We start from the raw sequence: 24,401 nt of genomic DNA, 5'->3' as shown, positions 1-24,401 counted from the left end.
AGAGGCCAGCCAAGAAAAGAGCGCCTTTAAGTGGATAAAATGTGTCATTCAGTTTTAACTCACACAGTAAAGACTGTGGAAGATATTCTTTCAAGTTTTTTTGGGTGACCCAGATTATATTCTGTGCCGCCTAGTTCTTGTGTTGTGACACAGTCCTACATTGGAGGTTTTTTACATGGAATCACTTTGGAAGGCTTTTGTAGAGAAGTGAAAGGTCACTTGCCAGCTCATTGTAGAAAACAGTTTTTTTCAGGGACGATCTGCCATGTTTGTATCATGCATTTCATATTTAATTTAATTGTGTTATAATTGTGTTTTAATCAAACTGTTACATTGGCCTTTGGAGCCGTTTTGAATTCTGCCTAGCGACAAATGACACCTACGAACGAACCAAGCGGAGTGGTGCGAGTGGTAATATGTCAAGTTTGCGGCAAAAGCGTTGCTACAAAAAGTAGCAGCGTGGGTAAAATTAGTTGTGATGCTAGCGGAGAGGTGCAAGTGGTAATACGAGAGAGAAGGTGCCAATCTGGTAACAAATGAAGGAAGAATAATTAATTCCCAAGAACAACAAAAGGGGGTCCATCTTCTGGCGGTGGTTTGGCTTCAAGCGGGAAGATGTTGAACAGACAACGGTAATATGTCAAGTATGCGGCAAAAGCGTTGCTGCAAAAGGTAGCAGCGTGGGTAACATTAGCTGTGATGCTAGCGGAGAGGTACAAGTGGTAATACTAGAGAAAGAAGGTGCCAATCTGGTAAAAAATGAAGGAAGAATAATTAATTCCCAAGAACAACAAAAGGGGGTCCATCTTCTGGCGTTGGCTTGGCTTTAAGCGGGAAGATGTTGAACAGACAACGGTAATATGTTTAGTATGCGGCAAAAGGTAGCAGCGTGGGTAACATTAGCTGTGATGCTAGCGGAGAGGTGCAAGTGGTAATACGAGAGAGAAGGTGCCAATCTGGTAACAAATGAAGGAAGAATTAATTAATTCCCAAGAACAACAAAAGGGGGTCCATCTTCTGGCATTGGTTTGGCTTCAAGCGGGAAGATGTTGAACAGACAACAGTAATATGTCAAGTATGCAGCAAAAGGTACAAGTGTGGGTAACATTAGCTGTGATGCTTGCGGAGAGGTGCAAGTGGTAATACGAGAGACAGAAGGTGCCAATCTGGTAACAAATGAAGGAAGAATAATTAATTCCCAAGAACAACAAAAGGGGGTCCATCTTCTGGCATTGGTTTGGCTTCAAGCGGGAAGATGTTGAACAGACAACGGTAATATGTCAAGTATGCGGCAAAAGGTAGCAGCGTGGGTAACATTAGCTGTGATGCTAGCGGAGAGGTGCAAGTCGTAATACGAGAGAAAGAAGGTGCCAATCTGGTAACAAATGAAAGAAGAATAATTGATTCCCAAGAACAACAAAAGGGGGTCCATCTTCTGGCGGTGGCTTGGCTTCAAGCGGGAAGATGTTGAACAGACAACGGTAATATGTCAAGTATGTGGCAAAAGCGTTGCTACAAAAAGTAGCAGCATGGATAAAATTAACACGCAAAAGTCTTTAATTGCCAGTTGTGGCACAAAAATACTTTTTTACTCCAGGACTGGTAGCTTTATGTCACATCACATGTTGACACAGTCGTCCATGCCGCTGATAACACTAGTACAGGGATGTAGATACTGTACAAGTCGTGCAGATAATCACACCACCGATGGTGCTTGGAAGGCTTGACTTCAGACCATAAAAGCAGCATCTGTTGCTGGAAAGTATTTGTTCCAGACAAAGCATGGTATTCTACCTGATACTACTACTACTACTACTACTACTCATAACGACAACATTACACCCAAATATTGCAGAAATCTAAAATAGGTTAAGATAAACATTAGTCAGTATGGTCGTACTACTGATGCTGCTGGAAAGTCTTCATTGTAGACAAAGCATATTTCCTTGAATTGCCGCCGGGTATATAGTATGTGCCTGCCTAGAATTACTGCCGGGTCAAACTCCATCCATCCATCCATTTTTCTACCGCTTATTCCCTTTTGGGGTCGCGGCCGGGTTAAACTCGTTTCGTAAAATATTATTTTTATTAGCGCATGTCTAGAATTTCCGCCGGGTCAAACTCGTTTCGCCAAATAATTAGCATATGCCTAGAATTTCCACCGGGTCAAACTCGTCACGTCACGAGTGACACTTCACCTGTCATCATTTTCAAAATGGAGGAGGCTGATTTCAAATCATTTCAAATCGCATAAAGCAGGGGTGTCAAACTCAAATACAGAGTGGGCCAAAATTCTAAACCGAACTAAGCCGCGGCCCAAAGTTGAACAACTTAAATTTTTAATAGGGACCTAAAAAAGTTTTGCATTGAATATTGAACAAGCAAGGCTTATATAACTTTATAGTGACATGCAAAATCGAGTTTTGTTGGTAGCGTCCTGGAAGAGTTACTGCTGCAAGGGGTTCTGGGTATTTGTTCTGTTGTGTTTATGTTGTGTTACAGTCCGGACGTCATTCTTGTTTGGTGTGGGTTCACAGTGTGGTGTAATAGTGCTAAAGTTGTTTATACGGCCACCCTCATTGTGACCTGTATGGCTCTTGACCAAGTATGCCTTGCATTCACTTGTGTGTGTGTAGAAGCCGCATATATTACGTGACTGGGCCGGCACGCTGTTTGTATGGAGGAAAAGCGGACATGACGACAGGTTGTAGAGTATGCTAAAAGCAGTACCTTTTAAGGCACGCCCCCAATATTTTTGTCCGGGTGGAAATTCGGGGGAATGGTTGCCCCGGGAGATTTTCGGGGGGGGGCACTGAAATTTGGGATTCTCCTGGAAAAATCGGGAGGTTTGGCAAGTATGAGAATTAGCGTTGAATGCGGTGATACAGCGGTACTGCCACTGTATAATACCGGCGGGCCAGCTCTAATGTTAATTTATTATTGCCTCAAGGGCCAAATGAAATTACACGGCGGGCCACATTTGGCCCGCAAGCCAGAGGTTTACACCCATGGCATAACGGGAAGAAAATTAAGAGCTATTCAGTAGGATTTAAGGTCCAAGCTATTGAATATGCTCCAAAGAACAGTAAGCAGCTATGTTTTATTAATATACCGTAGCTGCGTGTGTCAAATATGAGTCATTAAATGACTCCCGCCTCCTGGTGGTAGAGGGCGCTAGTGATCCTTCTTGCGATTACTTGGCTGCAGAAGAAGTGACAACCAGCAGCAAGAGTGAGCAGCGATCGTTATTTTTTTTTAACTTTTAACATGGAGGATTACATATCTAAAATAGAACAGTTTTTTAAATGGACTTTCAATCGAAGCAGGAGGTAATAAAGGAAGATCTCCATCGAGACAGAGACTTTTAAAACTGAAGAAAGATAAGGAAGACTTCTATAAACAAGTTATCGATGCTTTTGATCAGAAGGAACTGCGCATGGACTTCATTTATAAGTAAAGGTAAGACCTTAATAAAGTTTTTTTTAATTAAATGAAATTGGTGGTGTAAATGGTGAAGAGGAAGGGGGAGAGGACTGTGCCCTGCGGGGGTCCCGGTGTTGCTGACCAGCCTGTCAGACACACAGTCCTGCAGTCCAACGTACTGTGGTCTGTCAGTCAGGTAATCTACAACCCAGGACACCAAGGGGGCCTCCACCTGCATCTTCTCCAACTTCACACCCTAAAGACCATCAGGTGACTTAAAGAAAGACTAAAGATCATTAGGTGACTTAAAGAAAGACTAAAGACCATCAGGTGACTTAAAGAAAGACTAAAGATCATTAGGTGACTTAAAGAAAGACTAAAGATCATTAGGTGACTTAAAGACTAAAGACCATCAGGTGACTTAAAGAAAGACTAAAGACCATTAGGTGACTTAAAGAAAGACTAAAGATCATTAGGTGACTTAAAGAAAGACTAAAGATCATTAGGTGACTTAAAGAAAGACTAAAGATCATTCGGTGACTTAAAGACTAAAGACCATCAGGTGACTTAAAGAAAGACTAAAGATCATTAGGTGACTTAAAGAAAGACTAAAGACCATCAGGTGACTTAAAGAAAGACTAAAGACCATCAGGTGACTTAAAGAAAGACTAAAGACCATCAGGTGACTTAAGCAGGTGGTCAATATGTCATAGATGTGAGCTGCTGGCTACACATAATTATAATCACACCACCTTGCATGTGGGCATTTATTCCACTTGAGGGCAATGTTTATTAGGGTCCGCCCTGCCTATGGAAAAGGACTCCACAGGAGTCCTTTGCCATAGGCAAAGACCCTATTGTTCCTGCTGCGTTTTATTCTTTCTTTCTTTCTTTCTTTCTTTCTTCCGCACCGTCGCGCCCCAATTTCACCCTCTTAACATATTTCAAAACTCACCAAATTTGACACACACGTCGGTCTTTCATGCCTTCCCAACATATTAGGCAGCCAAATCATAAAAATCAAAATTGCGCAATAGCGCCCCCTAGGAAAAAAAAAAAAGAGACTGCTTGTAACTTCCGTTAGGAATGTCGTAGAGACATGAAACAAAAACCTCTATGTAGGTCTGACTTCGACCTAAATTTCATAATTGTATCTTCTGGGGCAAAAATTTACGGACATTTTGCAAAAACCCATTCAAAGCAAAATTTTCACAAAAAATGCAATTTTTGCCTCTTTGAGCTGTAATTTGAGCCCCTTAAAATGCTTCAAAACTCACCAAACTTGGCAGCAACACATCAGGAATGGCAGAAATTGGGATCTAATGAAAAATGTTTTTTTAAAAACTCAAAATTGCGCTCTAGCGCAATTTTTGAGTAAAACACAGAAAAAACTGCTTCTAGGAAGAAAACACAGACAAAACTACTTGTAACTTCGGGTAGGAATGTCAGAAAGACATGAAACAAAAACTTCTATGTAGGTCTTACTTAGACCTACATTTTAGTAATTGACAGCTAGCAGAAATAATCAACAGGAAGTTGGAAATTACCCCTTCAAAATAAAAGTTTTCGTGAAAACCCGTCACCTTTTTCAAATCGAAACTCCTCCCAGCGCGTTTGTCGTTTCGGCTTCAAACTCGCACAGGAGAGAGATTGAACCGTTTTAAAAAAAAGTGGTCGGACAAAATTGTGATAAGTTTTCCGGTTTTGATTTTACGCGCGTTCAAAGAACCCTGCGCAAATTTTCCTAAAAAATGTCATTTTTGCCTATTTGAGCTGTAATTTGACCCCCTTAAAATGCTTCAAAACTCACCAAACTTGGCACACACATCAGGACTGGCAACAATTGCGAGCTGATGAAAAAACCAAACCCCAAAACTCAAAATTGTGCTTTAGCGCCCCCTAGGAATACAACACAGACAAACTGCTCCTAGGAAGAAAACAAAGACAAAACTGCTTGTAACTTCCGGTAGGAATGTCAGAGAGACATGAAACAAAAACCACTATGTAGGTCTGACTTAGACCTACATTTGAATAACTAACATACTTTGGCAAAAATCAACAGGAAGCTAGATATTTTCGCTTCAATACAACAACTGCATTACTTTCACAATGCATTAAATAGTGGGACGAAGGCGTCTTAAGCTCCGGGGCTCGGGGGCAGCAACCCAAGGCGCGCTCGCACCTTCGCACCCTAATTTGACCCCCTTAACATGCTTCAAAACTCACCAAATTTGACATCTCACATCGGTATGGAGCGGCAGACCAACTTATTAAGCAACCAAACCCAAAAATGAAAATTGCGCGCTAGCGCCCCCTAGTAAGAGACAAAAAACAGACTAGCTTGTAACTTCCGTTAGGAATGTCGTAGAGACATGAAACAAAAACTCTCTGTGTAGGTCTGACTTAGACCTACATTTCCAATTGAAACCTTCTATAACAAAAATCAACAGGAAGTTGGCAAAAACCCCTTCAAAACAAAATTTTCGAAAATAATTCAATTTTTGGCTCTTTGAGCTGTAATTTGACCCCCTTAAAATGCTTCAAAACTCACCAAACTTGGCACACACATCAGGACTGGTAGAAATTGCGATCAAATGAAAAAAACAAACCTTAAAACTCAAAATTGCACTCTATTGCAATTTTTGAATAAAACACAGAAAAAACTGCTCCTAGGAAGAGGAAACAGATCAAACTGCTTGTAACTTCTGGTAGGAACGTCAGACAGACATGAAACAAAAACCTCAATGTAGTTCTCACTTAGACCTAAATTTTGATGATTGGCATCTTTCAGTTGAAATCAACAGGAAGTTGGCAATTACCCCTTCAAAATAAAAGTTTTGTAAAAAGCCGTCATCTTTTTCCAGACAAAACTGCTTGTAACTTCTGTTAGGAATGTCGTAGAGACATGAAACAAATACCTCTATGTTGGTCTGACTAAGATCGGGACTCGGGACACGGCGGCGGCGGCGGCCAACGGCGGACCCGACCAACGCTGCTTGCAGCTTTAATTATTATTATCTTTATTATTATTATTGTAGCTGCTGACACCAACACATATACATCCTCTCTTGTATTATTCTCTTGCATTCATTGCTACATGTTTTTGTTCACCAGCAAGTAAGTGTGTGTGTGTGTGTGTGTGTGTGTGTGTGTGTGTGTGTGTGTGTGTGTGTGTGTGTGTGTGTGTGTGTGTGTGTGTGTGTGTGCGCGCGCGCCTCCTCCCTCTCTCCATGCAGCATGAGGCAATATGGAGAAGTAGGCCACGTAAAGATAGCTTGGGGCAGCCTCAATACTGACTCCTAAAATATATCTGCTCATGAGAGTCATCTTCATGTTCATCTTCCCTTCTTTTTGTCAGCGTCCTCTTTGGCTCCTTCTTTGGAAGTCATCCTTTCAATATACTGTACACCTTGCTCGCCTCGCTGACACACTGCATTGTAATGTGTGTGTGTGTGTGTGTACATTTCTTCTGGTCCTGCATAATGTCGCCACATCGCTGAGCACCCAGTGGGTTTCCCCTAATGCCCCCCTTCATTTAGTTTTATTTCAACTAAATTTCTACTGAAAGTCACTACTACCGACCACACAGTCTGATAGTTTATATATCAATGATGAAATATTAACATTGCAACACATGCCAATACGGCCGGGGTAGTTTACTAAATTGCAATTTTAAATTTCGCGCCGAAATATCCGGCTGAAACGTCTCGGTATGATGACGTGTGCGCGTGACGTCACGGATTGTCGAGGACATTTTGTTCCATCATCGTTCCCAGCTATTAGCTCGTCTGTTATCATTGCGAAATTCCACAGTATTCTAGACATCTGTGTTGTTGAATATATTGCAATTTGTTCAATGGACAATGGAGACATCAAAGAAGAAAGCTGTAGGTGGGAAGCGGTGTATTGCGGCCGGCTAAATAGCAACACAAACACAGCCGGTGTTTCATTGTTTACATTCCGGAAAGATGACTGTGAAGCTTTACTATGGAACAGAGCGGTCAAGCGAACACGGTTGGATAGGACCACACACACAGTACAGTGTATTATGCAGCGATCATTTCGAAAGATCGTGTTTCGAAGAGGGTCCCTTGCGAAGGGCAGAGATGGGCGTCGCCACCACCCGTCGACTGGTGCTGAAGAAAGGTGTGGGGCTGACCTTCAGGTTGTACAGGTACAACCATATAATCTCACTAAAACGCTAGTAACACAATAAGCAGATAAAGGATTTTCCAGAATTATCCTAGTAAATGTGTCTAATAACATCTGAATCGCTCCCACTGCCCTCGTCTTTTTTTCTTTTTTTTTCTAGTCCTTCACTCACACTTTCCTCATCCACGAATCTTTCAACCTCGCTAAAATTAATTAGGAAATCATCGCCTTCTTGGTCCGAATCGCTCTCGCTGCTGGTGGCCATGATTGTAAAACAATGTTCAGATGTGAGGAGCTCCACAACCTGTGACGTCACGCGCACATCGTCTGCTACTTCCGATACAGGCAAGGCTTTTTTTATTAGCGACCAAAAGTTGCGAACTTTATCGTCGATGTTCTCTACGAAATCCTTTCAGCAAAAATATGGCAATATCGCGAAATGATCAAGTATGACACAGAATGGAGCTGCTAGCCCCGTTTAAATAAGAACATCTCATTTCAGTAGGCCTTTAATACTTGGCAAACTCATCAGGCAGGCCGGATAAAACCTGTCGGCTGGCCTGATCCGGCCCACGGACCGGATGTTTGACACCAGGGGTGTCAAGGAACATGTGTGACACATGACTACTCTGTTACTATTCTTGTATATATTTATACTTATATAAGTGTTTATGTATATATTAGAAATGACACACATTGAGGGACAGGGACAGTGTTTCCTAATGCATGGATGCTGTGCTAACATTGAGTATCACTATGATCTATTTTAATATAAACCTTGTATATCCTAGCCTGGGAATCGAACCGTGTCCGCAGAAACAATTTGCGATCTTATCTCCCTCGGTGCAAGTTTTAGTCTGCAGCACAAATACTTTTGAGTGAAGCATTCGACCTTTCTTGTTTGGATTCTTTATTTTGTCCTTCTTGTCGGTGACTCATATTGCCGTGTTGAGGCCATTTGGCATCTGACTGCTGTCAATCACTGTCACCTTGACAGCCAGCCAATCAATGCGCTTGTGTGTGCTCTCAAGGGAAATTCTTCCATTTTCCGCCTGCCACCAGTGTTTGACTTGTCTCCATTAAATAGTGTAAAATTACTGATACTTCCTGCCAGTAACATGTACTCACCTGGTAGTGCCAGTACCATGTACTCACCTGGTAGTGCCAGTACCATGTACTCACCTGGTAGTGCCAGTAACATGTTCTCACTCGGTAGTGTGAGTAACATGTACTCACCTGGTAGTGCCAGTACATGTACTCAGTTGGTAGTGCCAGTAACATGTACTCACCTGGTAGTGCCAGTAACATATACTCACCTGGTAGGGCCAGTAACATATACTCACCTGGTAGTGCCAGTACCATGTACTCACCTGGTAGTGCAAGTACCATGTACTGACCTGGTAGTGCCAGTAACATGTACTCACCTGGTAGTGCCAGTACCATATACTCACCTGGTAGTGCCAGTAACATGTACTCACCTGGTAGTGCCAGTAACATATACTCACTTGGTAGTGCCAGTAACATGCACTCACCTGGTAGTGCGAGTAACATGTACTCACCTGGTAGTGCCAGTAACATGTACTCACCTGGTAGTGTGAGTTACATGTACTCACCTTGTAGTGCCAGTAACATGTACTCACCTGGTAGTGCCAGTAACATGTACTCACCTGGTAGTGCCAGTAACATGTACTCACCTGGTAGTGCCAGTAACATGTACTCACCTGGTAGTGCCAGTAACATATACTCACCTTGTAGTGCCAGTAACATGTACTCACCTGGTAGTGTGAGTTACATGTACTCACCTGGTAGTGCCAGTAACATGTACTCACCTGATAGTGCCAGTAACATGTACTCACTTGGTAATGTGAGTAACATGTACTCACCTGGTAGTGCGAGTAACATGTACTCACCTGGTAGTGCCAGTAACATGTACTCACCTGGTAGTGCCAGTAACATATATTCACTTGGTAGTGCCACTAACATGTTCTCACCTGGTAGTGCCAGTAACATGTACTCACCTGGTAGTGTGAGTAACATGTACTCACCTGGTAGTGCCAGTAACATGTACTCACCTGGTAGTGCCTGTACCATGTACTCACCTGGTAGTGCCAGTAACATGTACTCACCTGGTTGTGCCAGTAACAAGTACTCAGTTGCTAATGTGAGTAACATGTACTCACCTGGTAGTGCCAGTAACATGTACTCATCTGGTAGTGCCAGTAACATGTACTCACCTGGTAGTGCCAGTAACATGTACTCACCTGGTAGTGTGAGTAACATGTACTCACCTGGTAGTGCGAGTAACATGTACTCACTTGGTAGTGCCAGCAACATGTACTCACCTGGTAGTGCGAGTAACATGTACTCACTTGGTAGTGCCAGCAACATGTACTCACCTGGTAGTGCGAGTAACATGTTCTCGACTGGTAGTGCCAGTAACATGTACTCACTTGGTAGTGCGAGTAACATATACTCACCTGGTAGTGCCACTAACATGTACTCACCTGGTAGTGTGAGTAACATGTACTCACCTGGTAGTGCCAGTAACATGTACTCACCTGGTAGTGCCAGTAACATGTACTCACTTGGTAGTGCCAGTAACATGTACTCATCTGGTAGTGCCAGTAACATGTACTCACCTGGTAGTGCCAGTAACATGTACTCACCTGGTAGTGTGAGTTACATGCACTCACCTGGTAGTGTGAGTAACATGTACTCACCTGGTAGTGCCAGTAATATGTACTCACCTGGTAGTATGAGTAACATGTACTCAACTGGTAGTACCAATAACATTTACTCACCTAGTAGTGCCAGTACCATGTACTCACCTGGTAGTGCCAGTAACATGTACTCACCTGGTAGTGCCAGTAACATGTACTCACCTGGTAGTGTGAGTAATATGTACTCACCTGGTAGTTTGAGTAACATGTACCCACCTGGTAGTGTGGGTAACATGTACTCACCTTGTAGTGCCAGTAACATGTACTCACCTGGTAGTGCCAGTAACATGTACTCACCTGGTAGTGCCAGTAACATATACTCACCTGGTAGTGCCAGTAACATGTACTCATCTGGTAGTGTGAGTTACATGTACTCACCTGGTAGTGCCAGTAACATGCACTCACCTGATAGTGCCAGTAACATGTACTCACTTGGTAATGTGAGTAACATGTACTCACCTGGTAGTGCGAGTAACATGTACTCACCTGGTAGTGCCAGTAACATGTACTCACCTGGTAGTGCCAGTAACATGTACTCACCTGGTAGTGCCAGTAACATATATTCACTTGGTAGTGCCACTAACATGTTCTCACCTGGTAGTGCCAGTAACATGTACTCACCTGGTAGTGTGAGTAACATGTACTCACCTGGTAGTGCCAGTAACATGTCCTCACCTGGTAGTGCCAGTAACATGTACTCACCTGGTAGTGCCTGTACCATGTACTCACCTGGTAGTGCCAGTAACATGTACTCAGTTGCTAATGTGAGTAACATGTACTCACCTGGTAGTGCCAGTAACATGTACTCATCTGGTAGTGCCAGTAACATGTACTCACCTGGTAGTGTGAGTTACATGTACTCACCTGGCAGTGTGAGTAACATGTACTCACCTGGTAGTGCCAGTAACATGTACTCACCTGGTAGTGTGAGTAACATGTACTCACCTGGTAGTGCGAGTAACATGTACTCACTTGGTAGTGCCAGCAACATGTACTCACCTGGTAGTGCGAGTAACATGTACTCACTTGGTAGTGCCAGCAACATGTACTCACCTGGTAGTGCGAGTAACATGTTCTCGACTGGTAGTGCCAGTAACATGTACTCACTTGGTAGTGCGAGTAACATATACTCACCTGGTAGTGCCACTAACATGTACTCACCTGGTAGTGTGAGTAACATATACTCACCTGGTAGTGCCAGTAACATGTACTCACCTGGTAGTGCCAGTAACATGTACTCACTTGGTAGTGCCAGTAACATGTACTCATCTGGCAGGGCCAGTAACATGTACTCACCTGGTAGTGCCAGTAACATGTACTCACCTAGTAGTGCCAGTACCATGTACTCACCTGGTAGTGCCAGTAACATGTACTCACCTGGTAGTGCCAGTAACATGTACTCACCTGGTAGTGCCAGTAACATGTACTCACCTGGTAGTGTGAGTAATATGTACTCACCTGGTAGTTTGAGTAACATGTACCCACCTGGTAGTGTGGGTAACATGTACTCACCTGGTAGTGCCAGTAACATGTACTCACTTGGTAATGCTAGTAACATGTACTCACCTGGTAGTGTGAGTAACATGTACTCACTTGGTAGTGCCAGTAACATGTACTCAGTTGGTAGTGCCAGTAACATATACTCACTTGGTAGTGCCAGTAACACGTACTCACTTGGTAGTGCCACTAACATGTACTCACTTGGTAGTGCCACTAACATGTACTCACCTGGTAGTGTGAGTAACATGTACTCACCTGGTAGTGCCAGTAACATGTACTCACCTGGTAGTACATATTCTTCAGTGGCTGCTGATGTCGTGCAAAACACTCTGTTTGGACCTACAGTTCCTATTATTCAGTCCCAGCAACCCCTTTGTGCAATTCCCTCACACACACACACACACACACACACACACACACACACACACACACACACACGCACACGCGCACGCTAATATTGAGGTCAGACCAATGGATGGATGGAGACAGACTCATCATCATCATCATCGTCATGATGGCGACTGAGCAGTCATGTAGAAGCAGAACCATCTGCACGTCTTTCTGCATCCTCTCCCCCCGAAAAGGCAGACATGGAAGAAAAGATAGCAAGGGAGGAGAGAGGGAGGGAGGGAGTGTGTTGTGTTGCCCTGGGATACAGGATGTGGTAATAAGGCAATTGGGAAGTGATGGAGTGGCGGGGGAGGGACTTTAGGTCAAGAGAGTGAGAGAGAGAGAGAGAGAGTTGCCATCACAAGGCGACACATTAGGCAGGGAGGGTAGGAGCGAGAGAGAGAGAGAGAGAGAGAGAGAGAGAGAGAGAGTTGCCATCACAAGGCGACACATTAGGCAGGGAGGGTAGGAGCGAGAGAGAGAGAGAGAGGGAGCAGCAGTGGAATGTTGTGTTGTGGCGCACGGCTGCAGAAGACCTGAAACTCGGACCTTTTTGTCTCCTTTCCATCGCCTGGGGTGGACGGGCCTTGGAGGACGGGGGTGAGGGCAGGAGGACGGAGGGGGGTGGGGTTCTCTGACGTCATCCGTCTGGCCATCAGGCCAACGCACCGTGCCGCTTTTTGTCCTCCGACGAGGAAAAGGACAGAGAGAGAGAGAGAGAGAGAGGAGGGCCGAGAGGGAGCTCTCCTCTGCTTCCACGCCAACATATGAGCAGCATCGACACGAGGAGAGAGAAATAAACAAAGGCGCCTCCTCCTCCCTTCCATTGCGCTGCCTCCGCCAGCGAGCGGCTCACAGGCTCCGCTCATGTCCGTGAACTCTGAGAAATCCTCGTCCCCGGAAAGGTAACAACCTGCTTGTTACCTTCTACCTCTGTTGTGACCTAGTCCTTCTTACGTTCTACCTTCCTTGTAATCTATTCCTTCTTACCTTCTACATTCCTTGTGACCTAGTCCTTGTTACCTTCTATCTTCCTTGTGACCTAGTCCTTCTTACCTTCTATCTTCCTTGTGACCTAGTCCTTCTCACATTCTACCTTTTACCCTCCTTGTACCCTAGTCCTTGTTACCTTCTACCTTCCTTGTAATCTATTCCTTGTTACCTTCTACCTTCCTTGTGACCTAGTCCTTACATTCTACCTTCCTTGTGACCTAGTCCTTCTTACCTTCTATCTTCCTTGTGACCTAGTCCTTGTTACCTTCTACCTTCCTTGTAATCTATTCCTTCTTACCTTCTACCTTCCTTGTGACCTAGTCCTTCTTACATTCTACCTTCCTTGTGACCTAGTCCTTCTTACCTTCTATCTTCCTTGTGACCTAGTCCTTGTTACCTTCTACCTTCCTTGTAATCTATTCCTTCTTACCTTCTACCTTCCTTGTGACCTAGTCCTTCTTACCTTCTACCTTCCTTGTGACCTAGTCCTTCTTACCTTCTATTTTGCTTGTGACCTATTCCTTCTTACCTTCTACCTTCCTTGTGACCTAGTCCTTCTTACCTTCTATCTTCCTTGTGACCTAGTCCTTCTTACCTTCTACCTTCCTTGTGACCTAGTCCTTGTTACCTTCTACCTTCCTTGTGACCTAGTCCTTCTTACCTTCTACCTTCCTTGTGACCTAGTCCTTCTTACCTTCTATTTTCCTTGTGACCTATTCCTTCTTACCTTCTACCTTCCTTGTGACCTAGTCCTTCTTACCTTCTATCTTCCTTGTGACCTAGTCCTTCTTACCTTCTACCTTCCTTGTGACCTAGTCCTTCTTACCTTCTATTTTGCTTGTGACCTATTCCTTCTTACCTTCTACCTTCCTTGTGACCTAGTCCTTCTTACCTTCTATCTTCCTTGTGACCTAGTCCTTCTTACCTTCTACCTTCCTTGTGACCTAGTCCTTGTTACCTTCTACCTTCCTTGTGACCTAGTCCTTCTTACCTTCTACCTTCCTTGTGACCTAGTCCTTCTTACCTTCTATTTTCCTTGTGACCTATTCCTTCTTACCTTCTACCTTCCTTGTGACCTAGTCCTTCTTACCTTCTATCTTCCTTGTGACCTAGTCCTTCTTACCTTCTACCTTCCTTGTGACCTAGTCCTTGTTACCTTCTACCTTCCTTGTGACCTAGTCCTTCTTACCTTCTATCTTCCTTGTGACTAGTCCTTCTCACCTTCTACCTTCTACCCTCCTTGGACCCTAGTCCTTGTTACCTTCTACCTTCCTTGTAATCTGTTCCTTCTTACCTTCTACCTTCCTTGTGACCTAGTCCTTCTTACCTTCTACCTTCCTTGTGACCTAGTCCTTGTTACCTTCTGCCTTCCTTGTGACTTAGTCCTTCTTACCTTCTACCTTCCTTGTGACCTAGTCCTTCTTACCTCTGCCTTCCTTGTGACCTAGTCCTTCTTACCTTCTACCTTCCTTATGACCTAGTCCTTCTTACCTTCTACCTTCCTTGTAACCTAGTCCTTCTTACCTTCTGCTTTCCTTGTGACCTAGTCTTTGTTACCTTATACCTTCCTTGTGACCTAGTCCTTGTTACCTTCTACCTTCCTTGTGACCTAGTCCTTGTTACCTTCTATCTTCTTTGTGACCTAGTCCTTCTTACCTTCTACCTTCCTTATGACCTAGTCCTTCTTACCTTCTACCTTCCTTGTAACCTAGTCCTTCTTACTTTCTGCTTTCCTTGTGACCTAGTCTTTGTTACCTTATACCTTCCTTGTGACCTAGTCCTTCTTACCTTCTACCTTCCTTGTGACCTAGTCCTTGTTACCTTCTGCCTTCCTTGTGACTTAGTCCTTCTTACCTTCTACCTTCCTTGTGACCTAGTCCTTCTTACCTCTGCCTTCCTTGTGACCTAGTCCTTCTTACCTTCTACCTTCCTTATGACCTAGTCCTTCTTACCTTCTACCTTCCTTGTAACCTAGTCCTTCTTACTTTCTGCTTTCCTTGTGACCTAGTCTTTGTTACCTTATACCTTCCTTGTGACCTAGTCCTTGTTACCTTCTACCTTCCTTGTGACCTAGTCCTTGTTACCTTCTATCTTCCTTGTGACCTAGTCCTTCTCACCTTCTACCTTCTACCCTCCTTGTACCCTAGTCCTTGTTACCTTCTACCTTCCTTGTAATCTATTCCTTCTTACCTTCTACCTTCCTTGTGACCTAGTCCTTCTTACCTTCTACCTTCCTTGTGACCTAGTCCTTCTTACCTTCTACCTTCCTTGTGACCTAGTCCTTGTTACCTTCTATCTTCCTTGTGACCTAGTCCTTGTTACCTTCTACCTTCCTTGTAATCTATTCCTTCTTACCTTCTACCTTCCTTGTGACCTAGTCCTTCTTACCTTCTACCTTCCTTGTGACCTAGTCCTTGTTACCTTCTACCTTCCTTGTGACCTAGTCCTTCTTACCTTCTATCTTCCTTGTGACCTAGTCCTTCTTACCTTTTACCTTCCTTGTGACCTAGTCTTTGTTACCTTCTACCTTCCTTGTGACCTAGTCCTTCTTACCTTCTATCTTCCTTGTGACCTAGTCCTTCTCACCTTCTATCTTCTACCCTCCTTGTACCCTAGTCCTTGTTACCTTCTACCTTCCTTGTAATCTGTTCCTTCTTACCTTCTACCTTCCTTGTGACTTAGTCCTTCTTACCTTCTACCTTCCTTGTGACCTAGTCCTTGTTACCTTCTGCCTTCCTTGTGACCTAGTCCTTCTTACCTTCTACCTTCCTTGTGACCTAGTCCTTGTTACCTCTGCCTTCCTTGTGACCTAGTCTTTGTTACCTTCTACCTTCCTTGTGACCTAGTGCTTGTTACCTTCTGCCTTTCTTGTTACCTTCCACCTTCCTTGTGACTTAGTCCTTCTTACCTTGTATCTTCTTTATAATCTAGTCCTTGTTACCTTCTACCTTCCTTGTGACGTAGTCCTTCTTACCTTGTATCTTCCTTATAACCTAGTCCTTGTTACCTTCTACCTTCCTTGTGACTTAGTCGTTCTTACCTTGTATCTTCCTTATAACCTAGTCCTTGTTACCTTCTACCTTCCTAATAACCTAGTCCTTGTTACCTTCTACCTTCCTTGTAACCTAGTCCTTCTTATCTTCTAGCTTCCTTGTGACCTAGTCCTTGTTACCTTCTACCTTCCTTGTAACCTAGTCCTTCTTATCTTCTACCTTCCTTGTGACCTAGTTCTTGTTACCTTCTACCTTCCTTGTGACCTAGTCCTTGCTACCTTCTACCTTCCTTGTAACCTAGTCCTTGTTACTTTCTACCTTCCTTGTGACCTAGTTCTTTTTACCTTCTACCTTGTGACCTTGTCCTTCTTACCTTCTACCTTCCTTGTGACCTAGTCCTTCTTACCTTCTATCTTCCTTGTGACCTAGTCCTTGTTACCTTCTACCTTCCTTGTGACCTAGTCCTTCTTACCTTCTATCTTCCTTGTGACCTAGTCCTTGTTACCTTCTACCTTCCTTGTGACCTAGTCCTTGTTACCTTCTACCTTCCTTGTGACCTAGTCCTTCTTACCTTCTATTTTCCTTGTGACCTAGTCCTTCTCACCTTCTACCTTCTACCCTCCTTGTACCCTAGTCCTTGTTACCTTCTACCTTCCTTGTAATCTGTTCCTTCTTACCTTCTACCTTCCTTGTGACCTAGTCCTTCTTACCTTCTACCTTCCTTGTGACCTAGTCCTTGTTACCTTCTGCCTTCCTTGTGACCTAGTCCTTCTTAACTTCTACCTTCCTTGTGACCTAGTCCTTGTTACCTCTACCTTCCTTGTGACCTAGTCCTTCTTACCTTCTACCTTCCCTATGACCTAGTCCTTCTTACCTTCTACCTTCCTTGTAACCTAGTCCTTCTTACCTTCTGCCTTCCTTGTGACCTAGTCTTTGTTACCTTATACCTTCCTTGTGACCTAGTCCTTGTTACCTTCTACCTTCCTTGTGACCTAGTCCTTGTTACCTTCTATCTTCCTTGTGACCTAGTCCTTCTCACCTTCTACCTTCTACCCTCCTTGTACCCTAGTCCTTGTTACCTTCTACCTTCCTTGTAATCTATTCCTTCTTACCTTCTACCTTCCTTGTGACCTAGTCCTTCTTACCTTCTACCTTCCTTGTGACCTAGTCCTTCTTACCTTCTATCTTCCTTGTGACCTAGTCCTTGTTACTTTCTACCTTCCTTGTAATCTATTCCTTCTTACCTTCTACCTTCCTTGTGACCTAGTCCTTCTTACCTTCTACCTTCCTTGTGACCCAGTCCTTCTTACCTTCTATCTTCCTTGTGACCTAGTCCTTGTTACCTTCTACCTTCCTGGTGACCTAGTCCTTCTTACCTTCTATCTTCCTTGTGACCTAGTCCTTCTTACCTTCTACCTTCCTTGTGACCTAGTCTTTGTTACCTTCTACCTTCCTTGTGACCTAGTCCTTCTTACTTTCTATCTTCCTTGTGACCTAGTCCTTCTCACCTTCTATCTTCTACCCTCCTTGTACCCTAGTCCTTGTTACCTTCTACCTTCCTTGTAATCTGTTCCTTCTTACCTTCTACCTTCCTTGTGACCTAGTCCTTCTTACCTTCGACCTTCCTTGTGACCTAGTCCTTGTTACCTTCTGCCTTCCTTGTGACCTAGTCCTTCTTACCTTCTACCTTCCTTGTGACCTAGTCCTTGTTACCTCTGCCTTCCTTGTGACCTAGTCTTTGTTACCTTCTACCTTCCTTGTGACCTAGTGCTTGTTACCTTCTGCCTTTCTCGTTACCTTCCACCTTCCTTGTGACTTAGTCCTTCTTACCTTGTATCTTCCTTATAATCTAGTCCTTGTTACCTTCTACCTTCCTTGTGACGTAGTCCTTCTTACCTTGTATCTTCCTTATAACCTAGTCCTTGTTACCTTCTACCTTCCTTGTGACTTAGTCGTTCTTACCTTGTATCTTCCTTATAACCTAGTCCTTGTTACCTTCTACCTTCCTTGTAACCTAGTCCTTCTTATCTTCTAGCTTCCTTGTGACCTAGTCCTTGTTACCTTCTACCCTCCTTGTAACCTAGTCCTTCTTATCTTCTACCTTCCTTGTGACCTAGTTCTTGTTACCTTCTACCTTCCTTGTGACCTAGTCCTTGCTACCTTCTACCTTCCTTGTAACCTAGTCCTTGTTACCTTCTACCTTCCTTGTGACTTAGTTTTTTTACCTTCTACCTTGTGACCTAGTCCTTCTTACCTTGTATCTTCCTTATAACCTAGTCCTTGTTACTTTCTACCTTCCTTGTAACCTAGTCCTTGTTACCTTCAAGCTTCCTTGTGACCTAGTCCTTGTTACCTTCTACCTTCCTTGTGACCTAGTTTTTATTACCTTCTACCTTCCTTGTGACCTAGTCCTTCTTACCTTGTATCTTCCTTATAACCTAGTCCTCGTTACCTTCTACCTTCATGGTAACCTATTCCTTCTTACCTTCTACCTTCCTTATGACCTAGTCCTTCTCACCCCCTACCTTCCTTGTAACCTAGTCCTTCTTACCTTCTGCCTTCCTTGTGACCTAGTCTTTGTTACCTTATACCTTCCTTGTGACCTAGTCCTTGTTACCTTCTACCTTCCTTGTGACCTAGTCCTTGTTACCTTCTACCTTCCTTATAACCTAGTCCTTGTTACCTTCTACCTTCCTTGTAACCTAGTCCTTGTTACCTTCTACTTTCCTTGTGACTTAGTCCTTCTTACCTTCTATCTTCCTTGTGACCTAGTCCTTCTCACCTTCTACCTTCTACCCTCCTTGTACCCTAGTCCTTGTTACCTTCTACCTTCCTTGTAATCTGTTCCTTCTTACCTTCTACCTTCCTTGTGACCTAGTCCTTCTTACTATCTACCTTCCTTCTGACCTAGTCCTTGTTACCTTCTGCCTTCCTTGTGACCTAGTCCTTCTTACCTTCTACCTTCCTTGTGACCTAGTCCTTGTTACCTTCTGCCTTCCTTGTGACCTAGTCTTTGTTACCTTCTACCTTCCTTGTGACCTAGTTCTTGTTACCTTCTGCCTTTCTTGTTACCTTCCAGCTTCCTTGTGACTTAGTCCTTCTTACCTTGTATCTTCCTTATAATCTAGTCCTTGTTACCTTCTACCTTCCTTGTGACGTAGTCCTTCTTACCTTGTATCTTCCTTATAACCTAGTCCTTGTTACCTTCTACCTTCCTTATAACCTAGTCATTGTTACCTTCTACCTTCCTTGTGACCTAGTCCTTGCTACCTTCTACCTTCCTTGTAACCTAGTCCTTGTTACCTTCTACCTTCCTTGTGACCTAGTTCTTTTTACCTTCTACCTTGTGACCTAGTTCTTCTTACCTTCTACCTTCATTGTGACCTAGTCCTTCTTACCTTCTATCTTCCTTGTGACCTAGTCCTTGTTAACTTCTACCTGCCTTGTGACCTAGTTTTTCTTACCTTCTATCTTCCTTGTGACCTAGTCCTTCTTACCTTCTACCTTCCTTGTGACCTAGTCCTTGTTACCTTCTACCTTCCTTGTGACCTAGTCCTTCTTACCTTCTATCTTCCTTGTGACCTAGTCCTTCTCACCTTCTACCTTCTACCCTCCTTGTACCCGAGTCCTTGTTACCTTCTACCTTCCTTGTAATCTGTTCCTTCTTACCTTCTACCTTCCTTGTGACCTAGTCCTTCTTACCTTCTACCTTCCTTGTGACCTAGTCCTTGTTACCTTCTGCCTTCCTTGTGACCTAGTCCTTCTTACCTTCTACCTTCCTTGTGACCTAGTCCTTGTTACCTCTGCCTTCCTTGTGATCTAGTCCTTCTTACCTTCTACCTTCCTTATGACCTAGTCCTTACTTTCTACCTTCCTTGTAACCTAGTCCTTCTTACCTTCTGCCTTCCTTGTGACCTAGTCTTTGTTACCTTATACCTTCCTTGTGACCTAGTCCTTGTTACCTTCTACCTTCCTTGTGACCTAGTCTTTGTTACCTTCTATCTTCCTTGTGACCTAGTCCTTCTCACCTTCTACCTTCTACCCTCCTTGTACCCTAGTCCTTGTTACCTTCTACCTTCCTTGTAATCTATTCCTTCTTACCTTCTACCTTCCTTGTGACCTAGTCCTTCTTACCTTCTACCTTCCTTGTGACCTAGTCCTTCTTACCTTCTATCTTCCTTGTGACCTAGTCCTTGTTACTTTCTACCTTCCTTGTAATCTATTCCTTCTTACCTTCTACCTTCCTTGTGACCTAGTCCTTCTTACCTTCTACCTTCCTTGTGACCTAGTCCTTCTTACCTTCTATCTTCCTTGTGACCTAGTCCTTGTTACCTTCTACCTTCCTTGTGACCTAGTCCTTCTTACCTTCTATCTTCCTTGTGACCTAGTCCTTCTTACCTTCTACCTTCCTTGTGACCTAGTCTTTGTTACCTTCTACCTTCCTTGTGACCTAGTCCTTCTTACCTTCTATCTTCCTTGTGACCTAGTCCTTCTCACCTTCTATCTTCTACCCTCCTTGTACCCTAGTCCTTGTTACCTTCTACCTTCCTTGTAATCTGTTCCTTCTTACCTTCTACCTTCCTTGTGACCTAGTCCTTCTAACCTTCGACCTTCCTTGTGACCTAGTCCTTGTTACCTTCTGCCTTCCTTGTGACCTAGTCCTTCTTACCTTCTACCTTCCTTGTGACCTAGTCCGTGTTACCTCTGCCTTCCTTGTGACCTAGTCTTTGTTACCTTCTACCTTCCTTGTGACCTAGTGCTTGTTACCTTCTGCCTTTCTTGTTACCTTCCAGCTTCCTTGTGACTTAGTCCTTCTTACCTTGTATCTTCCTTATAATCTAGTCCTTGTTACCTTCTACCTTCCTTGTGACGTAGTCCTTCTTACCTTGTATCTTCCTTATAACCTAGTCCTTGTTACCTTCTACCTTCCTTGTGACTTAGTCGTTCTTACCTTGTATCTTCCTTATAACCTAGTCCTTGTTACCTTCTACCCTCCTTGTACCCGAGTCCTTGTTACCTTCTACCTTCCTTGTAATCTGTTCCTTCTTACCTTCTACCTTCCTTGTGACCTAGTCCTTCTTACCTTTTACCTTCCTTGTGACCTAGTCCTTGTTACCTTCTGCCTTCCTTGTGACCTAGTCCTTCTTACCTTCTACCTTCCTTGTGACCTAGTCCTTGTTACCTCTGCCTTCCTTGTGACCTAGTCCTTCTTACCTTTTACCTTCCTTATGACCTAGTCCTTACTTTCTACCTTCCTTGTAACCTAGTCCTTCTTACCTTCTGCCTTCCTTGTGACCTAGTCTTTGTTACCTTATACCTTCCTTGTGACCTAGTCCTTGTTACCTTGTACCTTCCTTGTGACCTAGTCTTTGTTACCTTCTATCTTCCTTGTGACCTAGTCCTTCTCACCTACTACCTTCTACCCTCCTTGTACCCTAGTCCTTGTTACCTTCTACCTTCCTTGTAATCTATTCCTTCTTACCTTCTACCTTCCTTGTGACCTAGTCCTTCTTACCTTCTACCTTCCTTGTGACCTAGTCCTTCTTACCTTCTATCTTCCTTGTGACCTAGTCCTTGTTACTTTCTACCTTCCTTGTAATCTATTCCTTCTTACCTTCTACCTTCCTTGTGACCTAGTCCTTCTTATCTTCTACCTTCCTTGTGACCTAGTCCTTCTTACCTTCTATCTTCCTTGTGACCTAGTCCTTGTTACCTTCTACCTTCCTTGTGACCTAGTCCTTCTTACCTTCTATCTTCCTTGTGACCTAGTCCTTCTTACCTTCTACCTTCCTTGTGACCTAGTCTTTGTTACCTTCTACCTTCCTTGTGACCTAGTCCTTCTTACCTTCTATCTTCCTTGTGACCTAGTCCTTCTCACCTTCTATCTTCTACCCTCCTTGTACCCTAGTCATTGTTACCTTCTACCTTCCTTGTAATCTGTTCCTTCTTACCTTCTACCTTCCTTGTGACCTAGTCCTTCTAACCTTCGACCTTCCTTGTGACCTAGTCCTTGTTACCTTCTGCCTTCCTTGTGACCTAGTCCTTCTTACCTTCTACCTTCCTTGTGACCTAGTCCTTGTTACCTCTGCCTTCCTTGTGACCTAGTCTTTGTTACCTTCTACCTTCCTTGTGACCTAGTGCTTGTTACCTTCTGCCTTTCTTGTTACCTTCCACCTTCCTTGTGACTTAGTCCTTCTTACCTTGTATCTTCCTTATAATCTAGTCCTTGTTACCTTCTACCTTCCTTGTGACGTAGTCCTTCTTACCTTGTATCTTCCTTATAACCTAGTCCTTGTTACCTTCTACCTTCCTTGTGACTTAGTCGTTCTTACCTTGTATCTTCCTTATAACCTAGTCCTTGTTACCTTCTACCTTCCTTATAACCTAGTCCTTGTTACCTTCTACCTTCCTTGTAACCTAGTCCTTCTTATCTTCTAGCTTCCTTGTGACCTAGTCCTTGTTACCTTCTACCTTCCTTGTAACCTAGTCCTTCTTATCTTCTACCTTCCTTGTGGCCTAGTTCTTGTTACCTTCTACCTTCCTTGTGACCTAGTCCTTGCTACCTTCTACCTTCCTTGTAACCTAGTCCTTGTTACCTTCTACCTTCCTTGTGACTTAGTTCTTTTTACCTTCTACCTTGTGACCTAGTCCTTCTTACCTTGTATCTTCCTTATAACCTAGTCCTTGTTACTTTCTACCTTCCTTGTAACCTAGTCCTTGTTACCTTCAAGCTTCCTTGTGACCTAGTCCTTGTTACCTTTTACCTTCCTTGTGACCTAGTTTTTATTACCTTCTACCTTCCTTGTGACCTAGTCCTTCTTACCTTGTATCTTCCTTATAACCTAGTCCTCGTTACCTTCCACCTTCATGGTAACCTATTCCTTCTTACCTTCTACCTTCCTTATGACCTAGTCCTTCTCACCCCCTACCTTCCTTGTAACCTAGTCCTTCTTACCTTCTGCCTTCCTTGTGACCTAGTCTTTGTTACCTTATACCTTCCTTGTGACCTAGTCCTTGTTACCTTCTACCTTCCTTGTGACCTAGTCCTTGTTACCTTCTACCCTCCTTGTACCCTAGTCCTTGTTACCTTCTACCTTCCTTGTAATCTGTTCCTTCTTACCTTCTACCTTCCTTGTGACCTAGTCCTTCTTACCTTCTACCTTCCTTGTGACCTAGTCCTTGTTACCTTCTGCCTTCCTTGGGACCTAGTCCTTCTTACCTTCTACCTTCCTTGTGACCTAGTCCTTGTTACCTTCTGCCTTCCTTGTGACCTAGTCTTTGTTACCTTCTACCTTCCTTGTGACCTAGTTTTTGTTACCTTCTGCCTTTCTTGTTACCTTCTACCTTCCTTGTGACTTAGTCCTTCTTACCTTCTACCTTCCTTGTGACTTAGTCTTTCTTACCTTGTATCTTCCTTATAATCTAGTCCTTGTTATTTTCTACCTTCCTTATGACGTAGTCCTTCTTACACTGTATCTTCCTTATAACCTATTCCTTGTTACCTTCTACCTTCCTTATAACCTAGTCATTGTTACCTTCTACCTTCCTTGTGACTTAGTCATTCTTACCTTGTATCTTCCTTATAATCTAGTCCTTGTTACCTTCTACCTTCCTTGTGACGTAGTCCTTCTTACCTTGTATCTTCCTTATAACCTAGTCCTTGTTACCTTCTACCTTCCTTATAACCTAGTCCTTGTTACCTTCTACCTTCCTTGTAACCTAGTCCTTCTTATCTTCTAGCTTCCTTGTGACCTAGTCCTTGTTACCTTCTACCTTCCTTGTAACCTAGTCCTTCTTATCTTCTACCTTCCTTGTGACGTAGTTCTTGTTACCTTCTACCTTCCTTGTAACCTAGTTCTTGTTACCTTCTACCTTCCTTGTGACCTAGTTCTTTTTACCTTCTACCTTGTGACCTAGTCCTTCTTACCTTGTATCTTCCTTATAACCTAGTCCTTGTTACTTTCTACCTTCCTTGTAACCTAGTCCTTGTTACTTTCAAGCTTCCTTGTGACCTAGTCCTTGTTACCTTCTACCTTCCTTGTGACCTAGTTCTTATTACCTTCTACCTTCCTTGTGACCTAGTCCTTCTTACCTTGTATCTTCCTTATAACCTAGTCCTCGTTACCTTCTATCTTCATGGTAACCTAGTCCTTCTTACCGTCTACCTTCCTTATGACCTAGTCCTTCTTACCTTCTACCTTCCTTGTAACCTAGTCCTTCTTACCTTCTG

At 43.5% G+C, this 24,401-nt stretch overlaps 1 protein-coding gene across 4 annotated transcripts in view; it reads left to right on the top strand.

Annotated features, from left to right (window-relative positions):
* The window catches only part of LOC133562998 (SRSF protein kinase 2-like), a 125,807-nt gene that overhangs the window by 10,504 nt on the left and 90,902 nt on the right, over positions 1 to 24,401 (top strand). The window contains exon 1 of one of the 4 annotated variants that reach the window (XM_061916876.1): positions 12,615 to 13,090. The exons of the other annotated variants lie outside the window; for them this stretch is intronic. Coding sequence (XP_061772860.1) covers positions 13,053 to 13,090 — 38 coding nt within the window. The 5' untranslated portion in view covers positions 12,615 to 13,052. Of the gene's footprint in view, positions 1 to 12,614; positions 13,091 to 24,401 lie in introns of those variants that run through there. 4 annotated transcript variants of the gene reach the window in all.

The sequence above is a fragment of the Nerophis ophidion genome, linkage group LG12 (assembly GCF_033978795.1).
Source record: "Nerophis ophidion isolate RoL-2023_Sa linkage group LG12, RoL_Noph_v1.0, whole genome shotgun sequence".
In the NCBI taxonomy this organism is placed as follows: domain Eukaryota; kingdom Metazoa; phylum Chordata; class Actinopteri; order Syngnathiformes; family Syngnathidae; genus Nerophis; species Nerophis ophidion.
Note: the sequence above shows the minus strand (reverse complement) of the source record. Positions and strands in the feature narration are given on the sequence as shown.